This window comes from Mytilus trossulus, chromosome 4 (genome assembly GCF_036588685.1).
Source record: "Mytilus trossulus isolate FHL-02 chromosome 4, PNRI_Mtr1.1.1.hap1, whole genome shotgun sequence".
Taxonomy (NCBI): Eukaryota; Metazoa; Mollusca; class Bivalvia; order Mytilida; family Mytilidae; genus Mytilus; species Mytilus trossulus.
In genome coordinates, this window is record NC_086376.1 from 48,439,174 (window position 1) to 48,462,364 (window position 23,191).

The window sequence follows — 23,191 nt, forward strand, 5'->3', positions numbered from 1 at the left end:
TATTGTTGTTTTTATATATATGACCATATTTACTTCACTATGTTCACTGTCATCAGTATCTCCATTTTCACTACCACCATCATCCCAATCATCATTTACTGCAGATTCAGGTACATACAAGTCTGATAGAAGATAACAAGCAGATGTAAAAACCTGAAATATACATGTATATAAAATATATATAAAATTGGTCTGATATTGTATTCAATAATTATCATTTAGGGGTGATCTCGATGTGTAATAATATCAACTACATGTAGCTGTTATATCTGTATTATTTGTGGTAACTATGCCAAATCTTTTATAACATCTTGTTATTTATTGAAATTTTAAAATACAAAGAAGTAAAAGCAGAATTTGTTTTGCTAGTCTGAGACTTGTAAAATGATTTAAAGCAATAAAATGACCTTATGTTGACCTTTAAAAGTCTTCTGATTTGTTCTTGATTGTCACCTCTTTAACTTATACCCTTCTTTTATGCATATATAATATTCTTAACCTGTGCATGCTTGTCTTCATCTAGTAAAATTAAACAATTTTCTAACAATGTTCTGATGGTAGATCTCTTTTTCTTAACATCTTGCTGCCACAAATTCCTAGCAACCCTGTACAACAACATGCCCAGGGGTACTGTAAACGGACTATCATTCACACTGTCAGAACATAAAGCTGTGAGGTCATATAACTTCACAACTTCATCATCTATGCCTGAAATATACAAGAAGGTAAGCATTAAAAGAATAAGGGATAAATCTAAAGAATTTAAGACATAAAGAAGTCTTAAACAAATAGAAACAATTTGATTTAATTTAAAGACCGAAACATGTGTCTGATTTACCTAATGCTTATACTTGAATTCTATTTTGTTCTTATGCAAAGCATTATATATAATACTGGAAACAGACTCTACAAAAGCCCAGTAATTTCATGATTGTGACTAATAAATGTCCTGACCTATTGACCCTATCATTGCTGTTACAAAGGAAACCATTAACACACATATAGTTTGGCTTTATCAATCTCAAATTATTTATTTATTCAATTCTTCTATCATTATTCTATATTAAAACAATTTTGATAATTATATCAACCAAATATTATCTTTAAATCAAAGGGTATTAAGACCTTCTAATCACTGACTCTGACTTTCCATGAAGCAGTTCTATCTCCAGGTAATGGAAAAAATATGTTGCAAAAATATATTGTATACTTAAATTCATGATTTGTGAAAAACAGTTTCTGGAAAGGGCTTTAAAAACAGGCCACATAACAATATATGATGGTACAGCACCATGTCCTAAGACTGCTTCTGTTGAAAATTCAGAGCTAGTTATTAGATTATTCATTTATAATGCTGTTATCTTACATCAATCTTTTTTTGTTTAAAGTCAGTAAAGAGTTAATACCTTTATATAACCAGTAAGTATGTCCCTCCTTTGTTGCATTAGATTTAAGGAATGCTAATATATTCCTAGCCACATCAGCCATCATTGCAGGATCAAACTCAGAATTCTTCAAATTTGGTATATCTTCTGTCTTTATCAATTCATATTTCTTAAAAATATAATAAAGGTCCATACAATTAGTAAGAAAATCTTGTAGACTATATAGTAATTGCAGTCTCTGTCATTTAAAGTGGTTCAAAATATTCAAAGAAAAGAAAATGACAAAGAGTCAGAAAAATAATGCTCTTTAACATAGGTTACCTGTCTATGACATTTCAAACATATTTTTAGTGCAAATTACAAACTCTGTAGTTAAGTTACCAGTTTTGAACTTCAATTAACATAATATGTATCGAAAAAATCTGTTTGGATCAAAGTTCTGTTTTATATTCAATAAACTGTTGACACAGATATATGTCTCCTATGGATCAAAGTTCTGTTTTATATTCAATAAACTGTTGACACAGATATATGTCTTCTATGGATCAAGGTTCTGTTTTATATTCAATAAACTGTTGACACAGATATATGTCTTCTATGGATCAAAGTTCTGTTTTATATTCAATAAACTGTTGACACAGATATATGTCTTCTATGGATCAAAGTTCTGTTTTATATTCAATAAACTGTTGACACAGATATATGTCTTCTATGGATCAAGGTTCTGTTTTATATTCAATAAACTGTTGACACAGATATATGTCTTCTATGGATCAAAGTTCTGTTTTATATTCAATAAACTGTTGACACAGATATATGTCTTCTATGGATCAAAGTTCTGTTTTATATTCAATAAACTGTTGACACAGATATATGTCTTCTATGGATCAAGGTTCTGTTTTATATTCAATAAACTGTTGACACAGATATATGTCTTCTATGGATCAAAGTTCTGTTTTATATTCAATAAACTGTTGACACAGATATATGTCTTCTATGGATCAAAGTTCTGTTTTATATTCAATAAACTGTTGACACAGATATATGTCTTCTATGGATCAAGGTTCTGTTTTATATTCAATAAACTGTTGACACAGATATATGTCTTCTATGGATCAAAGTTCTGTTTTATATTCAATAAACTGTTGACACAGATATATGTCTTCTATGGATCAAAGTTCTGTTTTATATTCAATAAACTGTTGACACAGATATATGTCTTCTATGGATCAAGGTTCTGTTTTATATTCAATAAACTGTTGACACAGATATATGTCTTCTATGGATCAAAGTTCTGTTTTATATTCAATAAACTGTTGACACAGATATATGTCTTCTATGGATCAAAGTTCTGATTTATATTCAATAAACTGTTGACACAGATATATGTCTTCTATGGATCAAAGTTCTGTTTTATATTCAATAAACTGTTGACACAGATATATGTCTTCTATGGATCAAAGTTCTGATTTATATTCAATAAACTGTTGACACAGATATATGTCTTCTATGGATCAAAGTTCTGATTTATATTCAATAAACTGTTGACACAGATATATGTCTTCTATGGATCAAAGTTCTGTTTTATATTCAATAAACTGTTGACACAGATATATGTCTTCTATGGATCAAAGTTCTGATTTATATTCAATAAACTGTTGACACAGATATATGTCTTCTATGGATCAAAGTTCTGATTTATATTCAATAAACTGTTGACACAGATATATGTCTTCTATGGATCAAAGTTCTGATTTATATTCAATAAACTGTTGACACAGATATATGTCTTCTATGGATCAAAGTTCTGATTTATATTCAATAAACTGTTGACACAGATATATGTCTTCTATGGATCAAAGTTCTGTTTTATATTCAATAAACTGTTGACACAGATATATGTCTTCTATGGATCAAAGTTCTGATTTATATTCAATAAACTGTTGACACAGATATATGTCTTCTATGGATCAAAGTTCTGATTTATATTCAATAAACTGTTGACACAGATATATGTCTTCTATGGATCAAAGTTCTGATTTATATTCAATAAACTGTTGACACAGATATATGTCTTCTATGGATCAAAGTTCTGTTTTATATTCAATAAACTGTTGACACAGATATATGTCTTCTATGGATCAAAGTTCTGATTTATATTCAATAAACTGTTGACACAGATATATGTCTTCTATGGATCAAAGTTCTGATTTATATTCAATAAACTGTTGACACAGATATATGTCTTCTATGGATCAAAGTTCTGTTTTATATTCAATAAACTGTTGACACAGATATATGTCTTCTATGGATCAAAGTTCTGATTTATATTCAATAAACTGTTGACACAGATATATGTCTTCTATGGATCAAAGTTCTGTTTTATATTCAATAAACTGTTGACACAGATATATGTCTTCTATGGATCAAAGTTCTGATTTATATTCAATAAACTGTTGACACAGATATATGTCTTCTATGGATCAAAGTTCTGATTTATATTCAATAAACTGTTGACACAGATATATGTCTTCTATGGATCAAAGTTCTGATTTATATTCAATAAACTGTTGACACAGATATATGTCTCCTCTGTTAAACCGGCAAATTTTTAGGTGATATATGTACTTTTCTCTACTTAGAAGATGATTTATCTACTAAGTAAAGTTAAAATAATCAATGAGTGAAAGATTTCTAAAAGGTCCCAGTAATTAAACTACTGTGGATTCATTTTTATTAGTATATCAATTTTCATGGATATTTGGATTTATGGTTTTGCCAATCTCTGTATACAAAGCCTATTGAAATTTTGTTATTCATTTTGTTGAACATTTGAATTTGTGGTTTTTTACCCACAAAACCAACAAAAATTGATATCCAACAAAGAATAATGAATCCGCAGCACACAGAGAACAATAGCTACTGTGTTAATTCAATGGAACAATAGAAGACAAAAGTTTTAAAAATACCTTATCCATGGGTAGATAGCTATGTGGAAATGTTTCATTTGGTTCTCAATTATATTTTATGGTAGTTTACCTGTTTATATGATTTCAATATGTGTAGCATATTTTCAACTGTGTTGATTTACTAGTATAATCTTCTCCATGAAATAAATAACATTATTCCATATTGCTAAAACTTTAGTAGGTTTTTCTACATGAATGAGATTTTGAATAAATAAGCATATTCACTGTGCAAAACTTCGCATGCTTTTACATGTATAATTTTGATAAAAAAAACATTTGATGTACAATTGATTTTGGTAGATATATTCCATTGCATACATTTCTCTGTTGGCCGCAGTGAATATCCGTTTTTCAAAAGTCAATAAAACCACACATTTTCCTCATCAAAAGACAGTAATTGTATAGAATTCATAATACATTTATTAAGTGTTCCTAATATTTACCTGTACAATACCATTGAGATGATAACACATGGCTACTTCAGGTACACTACTCATAAGGTTATCTAACCAATAATCAAGACCTGTTAGTACATTTATAGGGGTCTGCATATCCCTGAAAACCAAAATTTACAATTATTACTATAAATGTCCTCCATATATCTAAGAACATGTTAATGTCAATTTGGATATCCTGCAGTTTTGTATGGAAATTTTAGTTGCAATAGGCATTATGTATGTATTTCAGCTGAATCAATCTTTAGTGGGTGGGCATCTTATATTTGACTGATTAGTAGACTCAAGATATTACATAAATCATTGGCATTAACACAGTTTGCTTGCAAAGGAAATCTAAAAATGTTTAATTTTCTTATTTAGCAAAATTGAAAATGGAAATGGGGAATGTGTGAAAGAGACAACAACCGAAATAAAAGAAAGAAAACAGCAGAAGTCCACCCATGGGTCTTCAACACAGCAAGAAAACACATAAAGAAGTGCTTCAGCTGGCCCCTAAACAAAATGTGTACTAGTTGAGTGAAATATTAACTATTTTAGATACAAAAAGTAAAAGGCTACTTGCATTTTGGGTATGGTTTTAAATTCATTTATGATAGATAAAGAAGGTAAGATATTTATATGTGTGCACTCATGTTTTATACATGTTGTCTATTCAGTTTAAATAATATCAGTCAGTTGATGATAAAACAATAATACTAACCTTAACCTTAGGCTGATACAGGGACAGTTCTGGTCTCCAAAGATTGGAAGATCTGTACCGATTAACATTCTGATGTCTTCAAAAGTCCATACTACTTCTCTGGAAAAACCTGGTGCTTCAAACTGTCAAAATGTTTTTTATAACAGATTTTTATTTTGTTTCAATAACTATGTAGTCTATGTAGCTAGTTCAAATGTATAAAACCAGTCTTTCTTCTAATATTTGTGCAGCAAAATGATTTGAAAGGACCAAAGGTGAACATAAACAAAACAAATCCAAAAGTTTTAAATGTTTAACTTGATATTTCAAAACTAATAATAAACCGTCAAGAATCTAACATGCTCAAATAACCAACAACAAATATTCAAAAAAGAAAAACATAGAAATCAGTTTATGATGAAATCAAACAAAGTGTAATTTTAGACCCTTTGAACCTTAATGTAGACCAATCTAAAAATAGGGCCCAATATCCAAAATAGTAATACAAGGTTAGAACCCAAAAATATTAGAGACTCTAAATTAATCCCATTGACAATGGTTAAAAAATTTGTATTGATTTTGAATTGCAGATTTCTTGATATTGCACAATTTAAAATTTATGACTAATAAATCCTTCCCCCCAAACTCAATCCCAGTCTTCATTTCTTCATTTTGTGATATAGAACCTTGTTGAACAATTTCAGAGAGATCCATACAATTACACACAAGTTATTGTCCCAAAATGCTTATTTGTGGCCCCTAATTCCTAAACAATGGTAACATAACTCCAAAAATCAATCCCTACAATACTTTGTCCAGAAACCCAACACAAACAACGCTTATGTGGATAAAGACAACATCATAGCATTATACAAATGGAAATATTTTTTGGTGGTTTATTAAAAATAAAAGTTTTTATTAATCAGGTTCAATTGTACAAATAATCCTCTTTTTAAAGTAAGAACAAATGATTGAAATTATGAAGTGTTCTACTAGTGACTTTTACTGAAATCAAAATTGTTTACCAATATGCAACATGCTATTTGGTTTCCTCTTATCATAATTTTTGACTAATCACTAATATGAAAAATGACACAGACCATTCCTATCAAAACCCGGGACTGAATATTCTCTTTATGTTCATATTGAATATTTAGCCCAACTTTTACTGTTGCTCCATTGGTATCTTAAGACTGGTTCAGTAAAAATACAATTGAAACATGAGGCTGTAAGAGTTTAACATTTATTTTTGTACTGGCATATATCACAAGGACCATAAACCTTGAACAGTGACAGTGAAAATCGTCAATATTGAACTTTTTCCTTTTTGTCTAAGTAAAAACCGATTAAAATTAAAAAATCTTTGGTTGAACTGTTCATGAGTAAATAAAAAGACACTATTTGGCAGAGGCCCCACTCTCCCACCTACTGTACATCCCCAAATCAATAACCGATTTGTAATTCGTAAATCAGGTTAAAAATGGAGCTTTACATTTGGGCACTTTTTCACCTAGATTCCAGACAAACAAATATGAAATTTAAAAAAAGATATGTGACTATTTTTGAACCATTGTTTGTCATCAGAGTACAGGATTAATAGATTCAGCAGGACCAAATTACCGTTGTTTATTAGCATATAATCCTTATTTTGTATTCCATGTACCTGTTCTGTCCTTACAAGATTGTCATCATGGTTATTTGATATATCTTCTACTGTCTGAGAAAATTCTTCAACAGCTTCATTGGTATCTGCAATGCTGTCAAATATTAAATCAAAGGCTAGAATGATCTACTAATAGCTTCATTGGTATTTGCAATGCTGTCAAATAATAAATCAAAGGCTAGAATGATCTACTAATAGCTTCATTGGTATCTGCAATGCTGTCAAATATTAAATCAAAGGCTAGAATGATCTACTAATAGCTTCATTGGTATTTGCAATGCTGTCAAATATTAAACCAAAGGCTAGAATGATCTACTAATAGCTTCATTGGTATCTGCAATGCTGTCAAATATTAAATCAAAGGCTAGAATGATCTACTAATAGCTTCATTGGTATCTGCAATGCTGTCAAATATTAAACCAAAGGCTAGAATGATCTACTAATAGCTTCATTGGTATTTGCAATGCTGTCAAATATTAAACCAAAGGCTAGAATGATCTACTAATAGCTTCATTGGTATCTGCAATGCTGTCAAATATTAAACCAAAGGCTAGAATGATCTACTAATAGCTTCATTGGTATCTGCAATGCTGTCAAATATTTAATCAAAGGTTAGAATGATCTACTAATAGCTTCATTGGTATCTGCAATGCTGTCAAATATTAAATCAAAGGTTAGAAAGATCTACTAATAGCTTCATTGGTATCTGCAATGCTGTCAAATATTAAATCAAAGGTTAGAATGATCTACTAGTAGCTTCATTAAGATGTTATCAAAAAAATACATGTATCTGCTGATGAGAATATGAATAAAAGAAGATATTTTATGATAAATAAAATGTCAATCCAACAAAACCTGAAAATAAAATAGTTGTCAGCATTCAGTCTTTATAATAGTATCTCTATTATGGGTGTAAACAGAAAGATGTAAATAGAATTAGCAGGAATAACCAACGGTCAATATTAATGTAAATTCTGAAATTATTTCTATTCTTGAGATTTTGTAATTTAAGACTAAAATGAGATTTCATTTTTTGTGATGTTGAGAAAATCCAGTTTAATTCATATAAAAAATTCCTAATTTAAATCAATGCAAATATAACCATGTCGTATTTTTCGCAATAATAAAAACATCGCAATAATAAAAACATTGCAATAATTTCTGAAATAACAGTACTTCAATGAAGGGGAAAAAAACCTCTGATATACCATCATTGAGAATAAATTAATTTTATTATCTTGTACTGAAGAGAATTAACTGTCTGGAACTTAAGGCAGACATAAAACTTGAAGGAATTGAAGGAAAACAATGAATAAGTTTTGAATTTTCATAAAATATAGTCTTTAAGAATGCAGATGACTGCTCATTGAGTAATATTTGCAGATGGATAAAACTTATTTTCACAATTTTGTCTTTTTTCTGTGGTGTTGGGGAAAATCTTAGGCAATAGACACTTCTCATCACATAACTATAGTACTGGTTCTAAAAAAAAGATGATTTGCAAATCATTCAAAGGTCACTTCTTAACAACAAACATAATATAGAAAAACAATTGAAAATATTACCTCCTGTATAAAAACTTGGACAGCATGTTTCTGTTCTGAAGTGTGTCTCTACTTTTATTTTTCTTTGGAACACACTTAATCTTAAAAGAAAACAATGATGGTTATATAACAGATACTAATATTTAGCAGTTAAATTGTACCACTGAAACAGTGTCTAGTTATGTAACAGATACTAATATTTAACAGTTAAATTGTACCACTGAAACAGTATCTAGTTATATAACAGATACTAATATTTAGCAGTTAAATTGTACCACTGAAACAGTGTCTAGTTATGTAACAGATACTAATATTTAACAGTTAAATTGCACCACTGAAACAATGTCTAGTTATGTAACAGATACTAATATTTAACAGTTAAATTGCACCACTGAAACAATGTCTAGTTATGTAACAGATACTAATATTTAACAGTTAAATTGTAACACTGAAACAGTGTCTAGTTATGTAACATATACTAATAAGATACTAATATTTAACAGTTAAATTGTACCACTGAAACAGTATCTAGTTATGTAACAGATACTAATATTTAACAGTTAAATTGTACCACTGAAACAGTGTCTAGTTATGTAACATTATATAAATAACACATAGCTGAGAGGCTGATAGAGCAGATTGGTACCCCGAGAAAACATTGTCAACCGCGGCGAAGCCAAGGTTGACAATGCTTTTTCAAGGGGTACCAATCTGCTCTATCACCCTCTCAGCTATGTGTTATTTAATTTATTATACTGAACGTCCTACCATTTTTGTCTTTTACAGATTAATTTTATTTCAAAATGATTTTCTATGACGTCACGTACATACCAACGTTACGAGTATTAGAAATAAACAACAAGATGCTTTTTTTTTTTATTTTGACAGTTAAATAATAAAATTTGACCCAAAACGTAAAACTTAAGCATTGTATTCATCTACTTGATGTAAATTCAATCCATTGTCCTTTAAATTGTTGATTTTTGATTGGTTTAGACGAGAGGGTAACATTCAAAAAAATTGTCACCCTCTCAGCTATGTGATAGAGTAAAATGACACCCTCGTATTAGCCAATCAAAATATGGCATTTTAACGTGAAGTATAATAAATACTAATAAGATACTAATATTTAACAGTTAAATTGTACCACTGAAACAGTATCTAGTTATGTAACAGATACTAATATTTAACAGTCAAATTGTACCACTGAAACAATGTCTAGATATGTAACAGATACTAATATTTAACAGTTAAATTGTACCACTGAAACAGTGTCTAGTTATTTAACAGATACTAATATTTAACAGTTAAATTGTACCACTGAAACAATGTCTAGTTATGTAACAGATACTAATATTTAACAGTTAAATTGTACCACTGAAACAGTGTCTAGTTATGTAACAGATACTAATATTTAACAGTTAAATTGTACCACTGAAACAGTGTCTAGTTATGTAACAGATACTAATATTTAACAGTTAAATTGTACCACTGAAACAGTGTCTAGTTATGTAACAGATACTAATATTTAACAGTTAAATTGTACCACTGAAACAGTGTCTAGTTATGTAACAGATACTAATATTTAACAGTTAAATTGTACCACTGAAACAATGTCTAGTTATGTAACATACTAATATTTAACAGTTAAATTGCACCACTGAAACAGTGTCTAGTTATGTAACAGATACTAATATTTAACAGTTAAATTGTACTACTGAAACAGTGTCTAGATCTGTAACAGATACTAATATTTAACAGTTAAATTGTACCACTGAAACAGTGAAAAAAAATGAATTTGAATAAAAAGTGATAGATAGATATAGAAAGATGAGTGCCAATGAGGCAACTCTCAATCTAAATAACAATTTATAAAAGTAAACCATCATAGGTCAAGGTACACCAAACAGCAAGCTATAAAGGGTTCCACAAAATTAGTAATGTAAAACCATTCAAATGGGAAAATAGATTTTTGTCAGGTGAGCTAAAAATGAATAACAGTATAATACTGTATAGTGGTTTAATATGTACCATGATTTCTTTAAGGCCAAACCTGTTTAAGGTGGCTCGGGACTATTTGACTGCCCATTATTTCATGCATGAATTACAAAAGCATTTGTCGTAAATTCAATATTATTTTTTTTAAATATTTTTATTGATAAGAAATGTTAAATCATTGTAGTTATGTGACTAATAGAATATTTTCGTTATTATCTGTATTTGTTAAAAGGTCAAAATGACTAATCACCCATTTTCACCATTTTCCCACCAAAATTTGGGTTTTCAGGCAAAATATTTTTTTTCCTTATCAGTGACCTATGTTTTTTATTGGCTCATTCTTTGAAGCTATATTCCAGCTTTTCATATTACAGTTTTGGATCAATTGTCATAGAACGTTTTTTTTGATATTCCGATAAAAATATTTCAACACCTTTATTTTCGCTATAATTTCATTGAAAAATTGTCCCTTTTACAAACCTGTTTAAAAGTAAAATTTTGAGCTTAAATGGTCCCTGACCCCTTATTTTTTTCTACCAATTTGATTCAATTTCTTAAAAGAATAAAATAACCAAAATTACAGCACTTCTGATAGAAACTTCGAATAGGTTGGAGCCACCTTAAACATTATTATTTTCAAGATGCAATTTTTTTTTTTAGTTGTTATTGGCTTTGAACGAGCTGTCAGAAAATACCAGTACTCTATGATCTATATTTAGTGTCTTTTTGTTGATGAGATGTATGTACACTCTAACATCTATTCTGTGAGATTTCTTTCTGCCTTGTATGGGTCTGATGAGTTGAACTCTTTTCAACTGATTTTTTTCTAATTTGTTGGTGGGTCCTCAAACTTGTTTTACACTGCCACATTCTGTATGTGTCTGTTCCAAGTCAGGAGCCTGAAGTTCAGTGGTTTATGTTTGTTCCTGTATATCATATTTGTTTTTATTCATTATTTTGTACATTAATGAGGCCGTTCATTTTCTCGTTTGAATAGTTTTACACTTGTCATTTCAGGGCCTTTTATATCCAACTATTTGTTATGGGGTTTATTCATTAATGAAGGCTAAACAATTAAGTTTATTTTGTGTCATGTGGTATCTTGTGAAGAGTAGTCTCATTGGCAATCATACCACATCTTCTTATTTTTAGACAAAGATATGCCAAAATATGTCCAGGCTTTAAAAGATAGGTATATAAAAAGCATAAATGTTACCCATTTTAATTTTTTATTAGAAAATGATTAAGAATATTTGCATACTATCTTTAAATATAGTAAAAAAACGTTCTATATTATAATCTTACAAATAACAATTAATTTTATTTAATGATACCTGCATTTCTTTGGCTACAGATTGATAATAGAATTCCCTCAACCATTTCCAATCATCCTGAAAAATACAACATTGCATTAATGACCCTCCTAAATAATGTATTCAGTATAAGTTTTATGTAAATAAATCATAAGTAAGTGTATAGAATTTCTATCGGATAATTGTTATTTTATATTAAATATTATTTTATCTTTCATTCATCAAATTTTTTTTAGTTCTTTTTTCTTTTTTCTTTTTTTTTTGTAAATATTTATAGATTATTACAATGCATTTTTCAGATTGGCCCTGGTACCAGCCACTAGACTCACATTACCAAGTTTGAGTTATTTTTCTATAAAATAAGTCAAAATTTGTTACCTTACGACTTCGAGCTTTTATACCCACATTTCAGTTTATATGTGCATATGTTCACAGATATGAGAATCATAGGTAACTATATTTCAGAATGTATACATTTTGAATATTTAGTATCTAACTTGTTGTTAAATAAGGAGGCTGTTGTCTTATGAAAGATTAGAACAAGTTCCAATCTTTCCAAAAATCATCCTCTTGAAAGAATGAAAATCAAACAAAATTTGGAATAAACGCCAAAGATTACCTCCCCTGGCACGGCTTCAACAACTTTTTATCAGACTCACAACATATTTATTTTATTTGAAAACCTTAATCAGAATCATTTTACAATTTTTCAGATACTTCATAAATTACTATCATCACCTGTTGTTGTCTTAGTAAATGTTTGTGTACATCAAATTCATCTATTAGTAGAGTCTTCCCGATCCGATGAACCATCATACTTATATGTCCTTTAGACATTGGCATCTTTAGAATCTTCTTTATATTCTAAAATGAATGAAACAGCAAGTTTTAAGTTAAATCATTAGTGTTTTGCTTTGTTGAATTTGAAATACAGCATACTATGGATGTACAAGTGTACAGTTATGTATACTATTTTTGACAGTTTGTAACTTTTAGATTCAATTGTATGCTTTTAAAACCAGATATTATAAGGTAATGGTAAATAGATTTATAAAAAGTTGTTTTTTAAAGAATATATATATAAATTATGGAACATGCAGCAAATATCATGTATACATGCATACTTGTCAACCTATGACAATGAAAATGCAGATCATATTTGAATTCAATTTGTTTTAAATCTTATTTTTTTTACCCCAAAAATGTAAATATAAGGAACAATTTTGAATCATAATGGTGACAAAAAAGGGGAAGTAACTCCAGTGTTGTAAACCAACCGTGAAATACACAAATTATTTACGGTAATTGGTTTTTATTAACAGTGTGTTTGACACATAAACTGTCAAATGAAGCCATGCACATCACGGGTCACTTAATTTGACAGTTTACACAGCTAGCTGAACTTCCTGTTCATGAAGAATTACAAATTTGCCGGTATTTCAAAGGATAATCACTTATGAAATCCAGGTGAAAATGGGTCATTTTTTGGAATTTCCAGGTTATGGAATGACCAGACAGGTGTCCCAGTGATCCCTCAAAACTGTGAAAATCTCGGGTCACACCTGCAAAATACGGGTCAGTTGACAGGTATTGTATATGTGGATTCTGAACCGTGATGGAACTCAAAACCTCAATGGTCACGCTGATGTGTGAATGTTGAATGCTGGTGCTTTTTAGATCACTCTGAAGTGCTATGGTGGCATTGTGACGCTATCCTATTGATAGCTACGCCAAGTTGCTATGGTGGTAATGCTGAGGTGCATTGGTCGACACAAATTACATTTTCAATGCTTTTTATGTTGTTGTATAAGTCAATTTGTATGTTAAGGGCATACGATACAGTTTTGATCCTGTATTTACAAGTTCATGAAAATTTGCATATATGCTATTTTTTACCTGATTAAATCAAATATGTAATAAAAAATATACCTTCATGTGCTACTTTTTGAGTAAAATGAGGTCGAAATTTTGTATATTTGCTCGAAATTCAGATTTGTGGCCGAAAGAAAGACATAACTTTTTTGTTATAAAAGATAAAAACAAATTGTTTTTTGTTAAATAATCGGTAATTTCTGTATTTTATCAATATCTTTAAAAATACGCAATTTTTCATTCAGAAATAACTCATATTTATCAAATGTTCATGAATTGAGGAAAAAACGTAATTTTTTACTGCATGTTTATCACAATTAAAAAAAATCCTCTATTTACAGTTTTACAAAATTTGGGTCACATAATCTCCCTGCAAAATGAAACCAAATGCCGTTTTGAAAAATAGGGGTCCATGAACTCGTTTTCAAATAAAATCCGTTTGAATGATAAAAATCAGTCGAAAAATGCATCTTTTCCCGATATGACTCAGTTTGACGTCGCGAAAATAACAAATTACGTTAGCAACGTCATTACCTTCCCTGTAACTGTATCGTATGCCCTTAAAGCATTGGTTTCTAAGTTGATGCAGGGTTTATAATGTAATTATATATGTTATAAACTTTAATACAACAGAAAACAGGGCGGATTTATTAACATTTTGTAGAGAATATTTTCTATGCGAAATTTGCACACTTCATATCCCCATCCCACCTCTGCGTCCTACATATATATTACTGATTACAGAAAATATATTCAGTGGTTAGATAACAACAGAGAGATGATTCACAAGTACATGAAGTACTTACATTAGAATTTGAAATCACATCCACTTCTCCAGTCAAGTCTAAGTCATTATTGGCCATTTCAATACTATAAAAGAAGATCAATTGATTGATTGATGGTTGCTTAACGTCCAGTGGCAAATGTTTCATGCATATTCAGGACAATATAAAAGAAGACAAAGTAAGCTTTAACAATTATACTGGTATAACAGTATTCTGGTTTTTTTCAAAAAAATAAATTTTGTAAATATTCTGTATAATTTGTTTTTACCTTTTTTTTGTAGAATTTATATATATCCAGATTTTTTTTAAAGAAGTATTATTTTGTATTGTCTCAAGCATTGTCATGATTGTTATTATCATTTTGAATTATTTGTAGATCTCACTTACTTAACAATGCTTAAATTAATTATCAAATTGTCCTGTTCATAGTATCTTATGACTATCCAAATAATACAAAAATTTAAAAGGGCAGTCTATATAACTTCTGTATATTGACAATTGATACTGAGGCTAAATAAAAGATCTGGTCTTGAAGATTATTTTGGCTGCTTAAAAAGTTCTTATTTTTTTTTTATCTATTATAGTTTTCTAGAAAACAAAGACAAAAACACAAAATATTGGTAAAGCACAATTCCCATAAGGAGTCAACTGTACAAATGTATATCATAATTTTGTTGTGGTTCATAAAAATTTAAAACAAAAAATATGTTTAAGTTAGAAGGTGAAAAAATAAATTGAAAGGGATGAAAATCGGATCTTTTTGGTGAAAGAAGTGTCAAAAAAAAATTATTGCAAATACTCTTAGTTTGATGAAACCTCTTTCACCAAAACCAAAGACTTTCCTCCCTTTCAATTTATAATGTTCATTTAGCTGTTAGATTAAAAACAATCCTTGGGAATGATGATCATGATTAATTGCCTGCCCTTTTTAAAAATTGGAAAATACCCTATAAAAAGGGCAAGCAATTAATCATGATCATCATTCCCAAGGATTGTTTTTAATATAACAGCTAAATGAACATTAACAGTATCATTAATATTACTGCATCAGGGGTTAATACCAACAAAAAGCACACTAAATATTACCTTGAAAATTGAGAGTGCTCCTTTTTGTCCCATGTAAAATCAAATATATTTTTCTCCATTCTTGAAGAGTTTCTCAGCCAATTTGATGGTGGTACATTAAGATTTGTAGAAGGTTGCAAAATTGAAAAGGCTGTTGACACAGGAACTGTTGAATGCTTGACTACTACCATGCTTTTAACTTCCTGGTTTCCATCCTTGTTTCTTTTTACCAACTCTTTTCCTTCTGTCTAGAAATAACAATAGACTAGTTTATATACAGAGTTCCAGCTAGGTTTTCAAAAGGGCAGGGTGCCAATCCTGAAAAAGGGCATTTAACGCGCAATATGATACATGTAATATGAAAAGGGCATATTTTAATAAAAGATGTTAATCAAACATTTGTGTTTATTTGTTGAATCACAGGTTATACAAGAACAACATCATTAGCCCATATAGAACTCTATCTTTCTACTTTTAAGGCTGAAAAACTGTCACACAAGTTTTTTGATCATTGCTTGGCACAGTTGAACTTTATGCAGTATGTTTTGAAAGGAGACCTGTTTCATACTGTTTCTATGGTCTACCACACTTTACCACATTTTACCAGTTTCACCTTTCTACCCCTGCTGTGCTTGATGGCAATACAGCACAAAACAGCTGTGCTCAGTAAATTCACAATTTTAGGATATAAAGCAACAGTAAAAAATAGTATCAAAAATAAAGAATACAGAAAAAGATGACCAATGCACCCTACCAACACTGCTATTATAGAACACATAAATGACATATAAGCCTTTATCATTTTCAAAACAAAAGACGGATATATCACAAATCTGTTGAAAATGTACATTATATACTTTATTACTTCATCCAACTCAATTGTTAAATAATCATTCCAAAGAGTTTTTAGTTGATACTGTTAAAAATATGTAAGGAATTATAATTATCCTATCCTTGCAACATCTATCCTGAATAGAAATTCTTACATACTGTAAATTCAGAAATTATTGCGTGCATTTATTATTGCGATTTTGTCATTTAACACTTGAATGCGATTTAAATTTTTACGATTTTGAAAAAAGTCATGCTTAATTCAGTTAAAATATTACAAAATGCGAGTTTTAATTATTGCGTTTACAACTCAGTCGCATTATTCGCAATAATAAAAACCTCGCAATAATTTCTGAATTTACAGTATTAACATACCATACTTTTAAAAGTGAAATAAATAAACTAATTGGTTAAATTGCTCTTTTTGAAAAGAACCAGCAAAATAACAAATTCATTTGAAAGTTGTGCTGGTAAAATTGCCATTTCTATATCATTTTAAATTTAAAATTATATTTGACCACATTTTACACCTCGCTAACGCTCAGTGTAAAATATTGACAAATTTAATGCCTCACCATGTTAAAATAAGCATAGATCATGACACGAAGGAATTATTTCTTAATTTTGCAGCTCAAATTAAAGTATTAATATCAGATAATTATGTTCTATTTTGCTGGCACCAGCAAAGTACAAATGTAGTCAAAGCAAAAATATTAGGGCAATTTCAGTTTGTCGTTGCTCCCCTCCTGCTATTTGGAATACAAATGAGCCTAGAATGAAGTAATTTTTAATCAACAGCATTGTCCTATAATAGTTGTTAACAAAGTTGAATTCTTTGATTCAGCATTTTTATGTCATGCCAGCTACTTTAAGTCTAAATTTTTAGTTTTCATATTATCATCTGATTATAAAGTCATGCTGAGATAATAATACATTACAAAAACAATGTGACAATGATTGAATTTAGTAGTGTCAACCAGGGTTTCCCCTGGGTCGATTATTTCTTTCTCCATTTCTTTCGCCAAAACAATATATTTTTCACAACTTCAAAATAATTAAAAAATTAATGTAGACCAATTTGAAAACGAGACCAAAAATTAAAAATCTAAATTAAGTTAGATTTGGCATATATCAAAGAACATGACAAACCCTATTAATTTAATTTTTCATGAAATCAAATAAAGTTTAATTTTGGGCCCTTTGTACCTCAATGTGACCAAATTAAAAAAGGGGACCAAAAATCAAAAAAATCAACACTGTTAAATTTAGCATATCAAAAGAACAGGTGCTCCCCAGGGCACAGCTTTGTATGACCGCAGTGGTTGAACCCTGAACAGTTGGGGCAAATTTGGTCACAATATTCATGCATGATACTGTCTTAATTTGGATTGTGATCAAATTTTTGACATATTAATACAGGTTTTTGTAACAATATCAATGTGGTCAAAATCTATTACACAATACTGTGCAATTGAAGATTTTTTCTTTAAACTTTTAAAAACAAGCAGTGTAAGTGAAGTAATCAAGTAAGCAAACATATATATAACAGTATTCTTTAAATTTTAATTGCATTACCTCCCTTTTACTGCTTTTAAATTGTCTAAATTGTACATGTCCTTTAACTAGATTAACCCTTGTTTTCCTTCTTTTTTGTCCCTAATTGCTGAATGATTTGAGCCAAAAAAAAACATAACTATCCCTGTGTAGTATGGAAACTTGGGGTATAATTTCAGGTAGATTTAATTATACACTTGAATATCAGAATAAGTGCACACTCATTAGCAATAGAAACTGGTAGGTATGCAAAACCAAAAATACCCTCTAATGAAAGATTTTGCACAGGAAAAATTGAAAATGAGATACATTTCTTGATTGAATGTCCACAATATAAAAAAATCAGATCTATATATAAAATTAATGAAATTTGGATGAAAATTGTACCAAAATGTTAAATCCTATGTCTGAAAAAGAATTAAACATGTTAAAATCTACTTGTATGTATATTGAAGAAGCTCTTGATTTAAGAGACCACCATACAATTTCATCAGATAATAATCTTATACAGTAGTTTGTGTATATATACATATATATCTTATATTGTGTGTTTTAAGTAAATATATGAAAATCTAGAATAATACTGATGTATATATAAGTTTATGGTATCAATATCAGTTTATAATGTATTGGTATACATGTACATAGAATTGGCTTATGACTTGTTACACGAATCTTTATTTCATTTATATGTTGTTTTATTTTTATAATTGTCTGTATTTGGATCACGCCTCTATTGTGCTCTTTCCAATAAAATATTGAATTGAATTGTTATTTACTGATAACTACAAAAATGCTTATTTGGACCTCTTTTTTTACCCCTAACTTTATTGAAAACCGCCTCCCACCTTGGAGCAAGAACCCCAACACTCAATTCCAGCCTTTCCTTTGTAGGAAGAAACCTTGTAGCATAATTTAAGAGAGATCAATTCACTTAAACCAAATTTTTTGCCTGTAATCTAGAAAAATGATTCTTTTTGACCCCTTATTCCTAACTGTTCAGGGATATTAACCCCAAACTAAATTAAAGCCTTCCCTTATACATGTATGGAACCTTGTGGTACAATTTCAGAGATACAAAATGTATCCATACAGTTATACATAAATCTCAATCTTTTACTTTATAGTATGACCATTGTGGTACAATATCAGAGCAATTGAAATACTTTACTTATACACAACTTATTCACTAACTTATTGTCCTGAAACTAGATAAATACTTGTTTTGAGCACTTATGAGCCCCCGATTTCCAAACCATTGAGACCATTACCCCCAAAATAAATCCCAATCTTACTTTTGTGGTAACAAACATTGTGCAAAATTTTTATTGATTTTTATTAACTTTATATACTAAAGTTATTATCCGGAAACTGTTCATCTTCAGACAACGCTGTGACGAAGAAGACGACGTGTTACCAAATTACCAATATACAACCAAAAACTTTTGATTTTTTAAGTTTGGTATATTTTTACCCCATTATTGATAAGATAGACTCCTGTGGACTACATTATGGATAGATATAAATGTTTCCTGTGCTACACTTGGGGGAACTTTAGTCAAGGAGTGCAGCACTCAGCAGATCTCAAGAGTCATTCCTGTGTCAATATTTGTTACGCCTAACAGAAGTTCCGATGGAAATTTTGTTATGAAGTGGGGCTCAATGGGGTCTAAGCATGACGCGGGATCGCAGATATTTTGTAAGCGTGACACGTGAAAGTAAAAAAATTGTGTCCTGAAAACAGGAAATGAGGTCTTGCGGGACCAAGGAAATGACAAAATAGTGAGAATTGCTTACTTTCATGGTAAAGGCAGGATACAGGAATCTGACAAAACAGTAAGCGGGATCCGGGATCAGAATCCCCCAATGGGACCCCCTATGAACATTGTCATAATATCTATTCCTGTTGGAAAAATATTCTATACCCATTTATTCCGTTATAAATAGTTATCAAAAGTACCAGGATTGTAATTTTATACGCCAGACGCGCGTTTCGTCTACATAAGACTCATCAGTGACGCTCAGATCAAAATAGTTAAAAATCCAAACAAATACAAAGTTGAAGAGCATTGAGGACCCAAAATTCCAAAAAAGTTGTGCCAAATACGGCTAAGGTAATCTACTCCTGGGGCACAGGGGCTTGTTACAATTGCCGGGTTTACTATCCATACGAACCCCTAAAAAAAAAGTGTTTTTTTAGGGGTTCGTATGAATAGTAAACCCGGCAATTGTAACAAGCCCCTGTGGTCTTACCTTAATTTTATCTGTGTTCTGCATTTTTATCAGAAATTATTTAGGCTTATAATTTCAAGATTTCGGACTAAGTCTGGAAATTTCCCGATTTCCTTAAACTAAAGGGAGGTTATCATCTTATCTATCATTAAAGCGTTTGAATTGATGTTGTAACATTGATATTTTTAAACGTTTTAAAGATAATGAAAATTAAGGTATAACTCGTTTCAAATGTATAAAAATACTCCTGTTTGCTAATGAACCCTACAGCCGGTGCGTGTTTTTTTATATCTTCGGTAGTGAACCAGAAGAGGTCCATTTCTGGTTTTTTTTGCATTGGGAATATCTTCTGGCTCTTTTCCACCTCTTTAAAGAAAAGAAAAATGAAAAATCAACAAAATTCAATGTTTTCAAAAACAAAACACAAAAGAAATATTATCACTATACACTGGAGTAAAACTTATAAGCGGCAGTCCTGATGTATTAAGGTCTAAACATTTCGTCTCATGTGCATAGATAGCTCGGTCTTTTCTTTCTTTTTTTTTCGGTCTCTTTATTTTTTATATATTCCAGCTTTGATGTAACACTATTCTTCCAAGTAAGGGTGAAGTTTGGTTCATATTATAACGTTTTACCTGCTGCAATTGTTTGCATCTGTCATAAGTCAGGAACTTGATGTTCGGGTGGTTGACGTTTGTTGGTGAGGTTCATAAATGTTTCTCGATTTTTATATATAAATAAGACCGTTGGTTTTCTCGTTTGAATGGTATTACACAGCCCTTTCAATCTTGCTGTTCGTTTTGAAGACTGTATACATACTTTGACCTATCGATTCATGCATGGTTTACTTTTAGAGACTCTCAGTTTTGTATCAGAAATGAGTATGAACTCACTCAATTATCCTGCAGGAGGGAATACCGTAAAAATTCAACGTTTAAAGCAATGAATATTTGACTTTTTTTTTTATAATATCCGTTGCCTCAGTATTACCTGTAAAATGGCGCAAATGAAGTTTTAATATTTGGCGCAATGAAATATAACCTTGTGGCACAAATGAAAGTTGGGATTTTTAAAAAATTTGCGCAAATGCAATGCACCCAATAAAAATACTGGATTTTGTGTTTCGAGCACTTATTATGTACTCGAAGTACTGAGTAAAGAGTAACTTTTTGACCGAGGGCCCAGATCTTTCACGATGCGATCGCAATGTTTGACCCCCGTTAGGAATTCTTTCAAGATCATTTTACCAGATATACCGAAAGACAGTCGTTGTTGATATAATAACATTCAGAATTCACAGTGCTTAACATGAAATATATGGGTCAAGAGTAGGTGTGTTTGAATGACAATTTTTAAATAAAAGTACTTGTATTGACGACAGACTTTACAAGTGGATCTTAAAAATGCATTACTTTAACAACAAAATTTGTGTTTGCGTTGTGTTATTTAGTCTACCCTTCCACCAAATAATTAATTAGATTTGTTTTTATCTGTCACAAAATCCCCCTGACCAGCGATAAGAAAATTATTTCTCAGTTGAAAAAAAAGGTTTTAAATTAAGTACATCAAATGATGCAAAATAGCTAGTCGATACATTTTTCTTTTGAGATACAACTGTCATGTAAAAAAAGTAATGAACCACAATCTAATGAAAATATAGAAGTCTGATTTCTTTATCCTTGGTGTTTTACAATAATAAAAATCAAAGTACTGAAGTACTGAACATCGGATGACCGCAAGTTCTTGTGGATGGTCCGACAAGCACTTGTATCAGAAAAAAAAATCACATCTCTTTACCTGAAAGTGAGATTAGTAAACAGATATATTTTTTTCTGGGACAAGTTCGTGTGTGGATGATAAATTAATGACAGGGAATTCATCCTCACTGTAATAATTATTATATTGTAGCTATTCGTATTTTCCCGCAAAAAATGTTTAATCATCCATGCAGAGTTATCGTTTCCAAAAGTCATAAGGGAAACGAGTGACCGGTGAAAAATAATGTTCTTCCAATTCTTGAACCAATGCATACAAACATCTTAAACTTAGTATTCTGAAAAACCCAAGCAGGCTCAAGTTACAGCAATGCAAAAAACAACAACAACCAACCAACTTGACAAAGCCAATAATAGGCCTGTCGGCGTGTTTCCATTTTTTTCTAAAATTTATGAAAAGGTGTGCGAAATTCAACTTGGTAATTTTTTGGAAAATATTTTTCATCCTTCTTCTTTTTTAAGTTTCCAGTTTTCCATCTGCATAAAGATGATTAATAACTGGTGAATACGTGGCCTATTTATTCAAAACTGGTTAATATTTAAGTTATTTATACAAAACGGTGCAGATAACAGATGTAGTGATTAAAACTATGTTCAGGAGATGAAGCTATTTGAATGATAGTGGACAGAACATCATATGTAAGCCACTGTCTGACTGTTTATTAATAGTTTTCTTAGAAGTTATGCTTACATTCATAATAAGGGTTCCACATGATTCCACAGTTTCAACGTCATTTTATTAAATATTCAATTTGTAGCATATAAAACAGCGCTTTTTCGTAATTGTGCTTTCACCCCACAATACGATAACATACTTTTTGATAAGCTGTTAAGTCGAAATGACTTCTTTTTCTAACAAATCAAATGTCTTGCAAGTTTGTCCACTGAGCAATTTTTTTACGTTTTGAACGTTTTCGATTCGGGACGCTATACATATATGTGTTTCAAATGATTTCTAAAAGTTTGTTCTTTGTTTTGGTGTTAAACACCACATCATGTATAAGCGACATTTTTTGTATTTTATTGACCTGTCATCAAAGGTAGGAGATGCCGACATCAGGCGACCTT

General features: G+C 30.3%; 1 protein-coding gene across 1 annotated transcript in view; it reads right to left on the reverse strand.

The window, feature by feature from the left end:
* The window catches only part of LOC134715427 (erythroid differentiation-related factor 1-like), a 39,377-nt gene extending 18,889 nt beyond the window's left edge, over nt 1–20,488 (reverse strand). Inside the window, exons 1-12 of the mRNA XM_063577597.1 lie at nt 20,370–20,488; nt 15,753–15,979; nt 14,688–14,751; nt 12,748–12,873; nt 12,031–12,087; nt 8,720–8,799; nt 7,155–7,248; nt 5,513–5,634; nt 4,798–4,909; nt 1,407–1,554; nt 500–708; nt 34–153 (exon numbers count right to left, since the gene is read on the reverse strand). Of these exons, the coding sequence (XP_063433667.1) occupies nt 34–153; nt 500–708; nt 1,407–1,554; nt 4,798–4,909; nt 5,513–5,634; nt 7,155–7,248; nt 8,720–8,799; nt 12,031–12,087; nt 12,748–12,873; nt 14,688–14,751; nt 15,753–15,979; nt 20,370–20,393 (1,383 nt within the window). The 5' untranslated portion in view covers nt 20,394–20,488. The remainder of the gene's footprint in view (nt 1–33; nt 154–499; nt 709–1,406; nt 1,555–4,797; nt 4,910–5,512; nt 5,635–7,154; nt 7,249–8,719; nt 8,800–12,030; nt 12,088–12,747; nt 12,874–14,687; nt 14,752–15,752; nt 15,980–20,369) is intronic.
* Between the last annotated feature and the right edge of the window lie 2,703 nt (nt 20,489–23,191).